We start from the raw sequence: 6,695 nt of genomic DNA, 5'->3' as shown, positions 1-6,695 counted from the left end.
GGGGGTCGCTGAACCAGTCAGATCAGATCAGGAGGGTCTGACTGAACTGATTGATCTGAGAGCAGCCCTGCTGCCACCTTGACTTGGGCCAACCTATATCAGTGGAAAGACTTAGCCAGGACATTGCATTACTATCCGGCATATCGCATACCTGGACATAGGCCTCGTCAGCCTCGGCTTCCTCATTAGATCAAAGAGCATATGGTGCAAGAACTCGACGACCGGCGCTACCACCCAGCACTCAGCGTCCGCCTCCGTCAGGCTGTCTTCCTATCGTTCCTCGGCCACCTCCGCAACCTCGCAACGCTTCGCATGACCATCCACAGCTCAGCCCACGAAACCCTGTCTTGTCCAGCATATGGCATTCACTCACACTCTGGCCACTTATCGACCTGCCCGAGGTAGAGGAACCCGAAGTCGACAACAGCCTCGCGTCCTCTCGACGAACCAACTCTACGCCCTCTCCGAATCCTGACCACGATTCTACCTCCGGCGATAATGACGACGATCTAGACGCGACGACACCTCAAATGAAGAAATCGACCTCTACACCTTCTTCACCACCCTCCGCACCCTGCGCATCAAGAACTATCTCCCCATCAACCCCATGTTGCAACGAGTCTTCTCCTCGTTCAAGATGCTTCGAACCCGAGGGATCTGACCGAAATTAGGGCGCTGTGTCTGCCGGCATTTGCGCTGTTTGGCGGTGTGTTAATAGACCGGGCCCTGGGGTTTGATAGTCTACATACACAGGATACGGGACACGACGTGCGGGAAGAGAGACTGTCATTGCCTGTCGACAGGAGGGTTGATTCCAGTCGGGATTGTGGGGTAACTGCCTGGTGCGAGAAGGTGACGGTCTGTTTATCACGGAAGTTGGAGCGGTTGGAGGTTGTGAGGATCCGTATGACAGCAGGGCTCAGGACATGGCATGTGAGGGCCAAGATGCGGGAGGAGTGTTGATGAGGCGCCCGGCGATGAAGGCGATGGACCTGATGAGGGTCTTGGCGGGATATTGTGCGGAGGAAAAGTACCCTAGTTTAAAGCGAGTTGAGCTGCGGTATTACACGGACAAAGGTGGGACGGATGGTTTGTCTTGGGGTTGCAAGAGGAAATGTGCGAGGCTTTCCGGACGTATATGTCAAGTTCGAATAACTATCTGCTTTACCAAAGATGGGCACAGGGCATGGTTGGCGGATGGGATGAGGATGGTTTGGCCAAGATCCGGTTACTAAGCACTGCAGTGATGAGGGAAATTTTCCACCTTTACTGATTGTTCTGAACACAAAGTGTACCTTAGCATTCTATATCGCAATACAGACAGATACTGCGTTGCGAGCTTTACTACTCCTGAAATTCGAAGCATTCCTGGAACCCACGCAGTTCCTGAGGACCCAGGGTTCGAAATGACACACATCTGGTGCTCGAGCAAGAGCTACTGGAAAGCCCAGGGTCTTGGAAGATCAGGATGACGGGCCCAAAAGGAGTGATGGGTGCGCAGTAGAAATTGATGCCATTCGAGAGACCAGGGCAGAGATCACTACCTCAGTCACTTCATTGGCGCGGCAAACGTGAGGACAAGGGGAGTCTGGGCCCTAGTACTCCATATGCCAAGCACTTAGGATTGGCAATGGCAGGTTGGATGCCGCTAACAAGCAATTGCACATACACCGTAAAACAAGTCCGAGGGGGGTGGAGGATTGAGACGGAAAATCCCGTTATTAAGGAGCAGCTAAGCAGAGCTGTCCACATCTAGTTATGTACAGTACAAAGTCTAAGTACAAAAGGTACGTATATACAAACGGTGCAAATATGTGCAAGGTGAAATGAAGCCGCCACTGAGTATGCCACCAGGTCATGCACACACACAATCGAAACAAGCACCCTTTTCACATTGTTGCTACGCCCTCTAGCAGCCCGAGGTCTTGACAGCCGTGACGGCGCAGACAGTGCCTGAGGGGCCGGTGCCGAGCTTGGTGGGCTCCTTGCCGTTGCTGTTGCCCTGGAAGCGGTCGCAGATCTTGCCCTTGAGGATGCACGAGTTCTTGATGGAGGTGGTGTCGCCGTAGTTCTGGTTGACGCCCGCGACGACTGACGACTTGTCGGTGACGCGGATGTTGTCAAAGGTCGAGTGGCGCTGATACTGCGTCTTGCAGTTGCCGCACGAGCGGTACAGCTTGCCGATGTTGCTGGCCAGGAAGTTCTTGACGGCCACGGTGCCACCGCCGTTGTGCTGGAGCACCTTGTCCGAGGCCCCGCGGGCGCCGCCGCCGTTGACGTACGACGTGCCCGACTTTTGCAGGAAGGTGACGGCGTCCTCGCACACGTCGGTGAACCAGCTGAGGAATCATCAGTACCTTGTCTGCTTTTCCATACAACGTGTGCAAAGGTGCCACTTACACGTTGTTCAGAGTGCACTTGCCCTTGCAGTGGATGCCCTCGCCGTTGTTAGGGCCGACAATGACATTGCTCAGCGTGGCGCCGTCCTCGAGGATGAAGACGGCGTCCTTGTCGCCGCCCTCGGTCTGCGACTTGCAGGTCGAGGGGCTGCGGTCCCACTGGATCATCTTGCCATCGAAAGACTGGCCGGCAGCAATGGTTTTGGCCGCGGGAAGACCAGTGGTCGTGGTGGCGGTAGGGAACTTGGTCTGCAGGTTGGTGTTGGTTTGGCCAGCCGCGAGGGAGGCAGAGAGCAGAACAGCCAGAGTAGAGAGCTGCATTTCGGCTGTGAACAGTGAAGGTACTCAGGGTTCGGTCGAGATGTGAGAAGCGAGGAGGAAATAGTGATGTTGAGCTGGGATCTAGAAAGGGGGACTGTCAACTTGACGCTTCTTATACACATGATCCGGCCTCGTTGTTCATCGCATCCTCAACCTCACGGTATAGGTGGGAAAACATGGCTTCAACCCGTCGTCGCGGGCTCACGGCGTTGTTCCCAAAGCGGATGGTTCCGTCCTAGCGGTTTCAAGTTAAGGTCCACCCGCTAAGCAGACGCTCCGTCAGAGCTCTCATCGCTCGGCTCGGAATCACTACCGAGATTTCGGCACCGCTCATGGTGGCGGGCCATTCTAGCTCGGTCTTTCTATAAACGCAGGGGTCGGTTTTCCCCCTGATTTTGCCCGTGGTGATTCCGCTCGGACAATTGCTGACTTCGGCCTTCCCTTCTTCCTCAGCAGACAACTTTATTGGTACCGTAAGCAAGGTATCCACCCTAGATGGCGGATCGTTGCTCCAGCCTCAATGATGGAATCACGCTCTCCTCGCAACCACATAGTTCAATGACACGTGATGGTGACTGCGGCACGTACGGATATCAATCGTCCGGATACTCGATCGCCAAGGACCTGTAAATCCAGCTAATGCTTCAGGTCCGTGGACCATGGCAATTCTGAGCGGCTCGATCCGGCAGTGCTTGGAAATGCGAAGTCTTGGCAATAGAAGAAACAGGATGGAGAAATCCACGGCTGCCGGGTATTCCTTGTTGGCCTGAACGGATGATGCCGAGCCTCGCCAGGACCACGGACGCAGAAACACGAGATGCCAAGCTACCCTATGTGGAAAGAAGAAGGTCGTTTGCCGATATGCTAGATTCATACACGTAGTCAATAAAGTTACAGGGTCCCGGGTGGATGCCATTTAAATGTATCAGCTAGTGCCTCTCCTCGATGGAAGTCTTGGCCGTGGGAAAGATTGGGCGGTCTGGGTCTTGTTGCTGAGCCTTGCTTCCTGTCAGCCCGGCCCTTCCTTATCTTGACGGTCTCGTGGAAAGGGTCGACGCTGGCCGCCACTGTAGAGCTTCAATAACCTCAGAAGTGGATTGGAATCGAGGCCCGTACCCCAGCTACGTTACTCAACTAAAAAATGACGGCCTGAGTCGCGGTTAGAATGCGACGAACAGACAAGGCGAATTTCCTGTAATTGCCCTCCTTTTCTGCCTCTGCTGTACGTTCCAATAAATTGTATTCCTCTCGGTTCGCTACTCGGTCAAGGATTCATCTGATGTTGCGATCATGAATGGAGTCCGTCTTCCCCACTCTCTCAACCATCCAAGGCAAGAAATGACAGGGACCTGTGTCAGGTGCGACAGTTCCGCAGGTGCTCCGTGGCCTTTCAGGGGTCTAAAGGCTCCCAGTTGTCCAACGGTGTTGAACCAAGATTACCCTGGATAACCTGGGGACTGCACATCTCTCAAACCCAGGCACAACCTCCTCTCAGTTGACCGGTGTCGCTTGCGGTAGCGTTTCTCTCATGGTCATGTCGTTGCCAGCGCCGTTATGGATTCGACATCCGTTGACGAGAAACGAGATAGGAGCCCATGCGTAGCAGGGCCAAAGGGCTCGGAGTACCTTAGGCGCGAGCGGACTCGCCGTCATATTGTAGCGAGAAATATCCACGATATATACTAGACAATGCAACATATAGCAGCAGGAAACATACCCGCCCAGACTTCCCACCCAACGCCAACGCGAAAACCTCACCCCTCCTCCCCAACCAGAACCACCCTCAATGCCCCTCAGAAACAACATGCGCCGAAGATCAAGGCAGACCCATAAACCCACCCCCCTGTAAAAACCGAACCTGATGCTCCCTCAAGTCCGCCCAGACCCTCAACTCCTGCTCCTCATCCTCCCCCGCCGCCAAACTGACCACCCCGCCCTCACCGCCCCCGCCGCCAGGCGGAATCCGCTCGAGCCTCATCAAGATCTCGACAAACTTGCTCAGCGACTCCTGTGCCTTCACCGCAACAGGGCCCTTGCGCTCGGGCGCATCGTTCACCAATGTGCTCGCGACCTGGCGGATCTTGTTGATCAGCGACGCGCCGTTGGGCTCCATGCTGCGCTGTGAGATGGACGTCAGCACGGTTAGCAGGTGCTGGACGATGAGCTCGCGCTCCGCCGTCATGCTCGCGTCGATGGGGTCGATCTGGTCGGCGAGGGGTTTGGTTGCGGCGCCGCCGGCGGTGGATGGGTCGGGTGGACCGGCGTTGTTGAGTCCGTTTTGTTGTTGTGCACGCGCGTGTTCGCGGTGGGCGTCGCGCAGGTTCAGGTAGCGTTCGACGTAGTAGGAGCGGGTCGCTAATTGGGAGGCGTAGATGTTGGCTTTTTGGATGTCGAACTGGAGGAGCCGGCGGCCTGGGTGGGCGCTGGCTGTGTGGCGGAAGTTGTGGGCGGGTTGCTGTTGATGCATGGATGGGTAGCCGGTGAAGTAGTGTAGCCCGCTGTTGCTGGTGTCGAGGAAGCTAGTTTGAGATGCTGGGGTGAGGTTTGGGAGGGCATGGCTGCGAGTACTGCCTGGTACGCTGTTAAGGTCAATTGTCAACTCTCGCGGCAGGCCCTCCATCATTTGCTTCACAGCCTGAAGTGATTCCTCCAGCATAACCTTTTGGTCGTGGAACGGCAGCGTGGAGATGCCGTAGGACAGCTCAACGCTGACGAGACCGTTCATGGTCATGTAGATTTTGATGCCCTGGTTGAAACCAGTTAAAAGGGAGACAATCCCTTCGGGCTGCCCGAGAATCTGGTGGGGCAGGATGTACTGATCGTCCACCTCGACGGGAAATTGTGGGTACGGTTCGCTCGGGGTCGGCGGAGGGAGCACAATGTCGCTGTGGTGAGTCCCGAGCTGGTACATGGAACTATAAGAAGTCAGCTAAGGAGAGGCTCGACAACATGATACAATGGACACAGACCGTAGACCGAGAAATATGCACCAGAAGATGCGCTTGCCCAACTGGTCTTCGACGTGGTTGAAAGAGGGGCCACGGTAGGTTACTCCAAACATGGAGGAGCCCATATCCCGAGGTTTGTGGTAGCCCAATTCCCGGATGAAGGCCATAGATTCGGCCATGAAGCGCCGACACATTTTCCACTGCATGGTGTAGGCCGCAGCGAGGCCAAGGAAGTAGCTCGTCGCGGCGTCGTACACCGTGATGTCCTCCCTGCTATAGAAAGAAGTCCCTCGAGCCTCAAGGGCGACGGTCCGGCATCGGTCAATTAGAGTGATGGCTTTCGGATACATGTGCAGTGCGTTTTGCTGCGTTTTGAGGTGCAGTCGAGCGGTCCTCGGAAACGACGCGACCAAGCATGCGATCATACTGGCCAGCAGCGCCAGAAAGTTCCTGTTGGTGCGGTCCTCTCGCGCGGTGAAGGACATGCGGAAGGTGGGCTCGTGAGGGAACGGCGTCAGCGGGTGGATGTATGTAAAGAAGTCGTCGATAAGCAACGTGAGGACGGGCCAGGGTGCAATGGACTCCGCATCTAGTATCTGTTGCATATCCTGGCCACCGGAAATCGATATGAGCGTCTCAGCTGCACCGTGAGGTCCCGGGCTTATGTTGGGCTCGAGCCGCTGCTGTTTGGCGGCCTTTGCAGCCTCTGCGTGCTTGTTTGGCGGACCGCGTCGTTTCATCGCGCGGTTGAAGGTGCAGTCAACTCCGAGGTCACGACATGGTCGGCAGGGCTGTGTCTCGTCGCACTGCGGACATAATGATCAGCTGACGTCGGGACAAACAAAAATGTAGTCCAAGTGTGCAAACCTTGACCTTGCGCTGGCTGCACATGTCGCAGGCTCGCCGGAGCCTTGTCGCCTTTGGATGTGGCGGGTCGCCCGCTGGGGAGTGAAGGACGGGGCCAGCAAGAAAGGAGTTGTTGGGAAGCGATGCATGTTGCGGCGTTATTGGACTCGGCGCCGGAACG

General features: G+C 55.9%; 3 protein-coding genes across 3 annotated transcripts; 1 reads left to right on the top strand and 2 right to left on the bottom strand.

Moving 5' to 3' along the window:
• Window positions 1–141: 141 nt before the first annotated feature.
• N657DRAFT_649889 (uncharacterized protein) lies at window positions 142–813 on the top strand. The gene is made up of 2 exons (XM_062793821.1): window positions 142–681; window positions 750–813. The coding sequence occupies exon 1, from the start codon at window positions 202–204 to the stop codon at window positions 403–405; it is 204 nt and encodes a 67-aa protein (XP_062643516.1). The 5' UTR covers window positions 142–201; the 3' UTR covers window positions 406–681; window positions 750–813.
• Window positions 814–1,781: 968 nt separating this feature from the next.
• N657DRAFT_248262 (polysaccharide lyase family 3 protein) lies at window positions 1,782–2,984 on the bottom strand. Its single transcript, XM_062786425.1, has 2 exons — window positions 2,401–2,984; window positions 1,782–2,339 (listed from the first exon to the last, which is right to left on the bottom strand). Exons 1-2 carry the CDS (start codon window positions 2,718–2,720, stop codon window positions 1,910–1,912), a joined length of 750 nt encoding a protein of 249 aa, XP_062643515.1. The 5' UTR covers window positions 2,721–2,984; the 3' UTR covers window positions 1,782–1,909.
• Window positions 2,985–4,536: 1,552 nt separating this feature from the next.
• On the bottom strand, window positions 4,537–6,408 carry N657DRAFT_581122 (uncharacterized protein; the record flags this gene model as incomplete). The annotated part of the gene is made up of 2 exons (XM_062789501.1): window positions 4,537–5,635; window positions 5,690–6,408. 2 exons carry the CDS (start codon window positions 6,406–6,408, stop codon window positions 4,537–4,539), a joined length of 1,818 nt encoding a protein of 605 aa, XP_062643514.1.
• Between the last annotated feature and the right edge of the window lie 287 nt (window positions 6,409–6,695).

This window comes from Parathielavia appendiculata, assembly GCF_033297405.1.
Source record: "Parathielavia appendiculata strain CBS 731.68 unplaced genomic scaffold N657scaffold_23, whole genome shotgun sequence".
NCBI classification, from domain to species: Eukaryota; Fungi; Ascomycota; class Sordariomycetes; order Sordariales; family Chaetomiaceae; genus Parathielavia; species Parathielavia appendiculata.
This window is presented reverse-complemented; position numbering and strand designations above follow the sequence as displayed.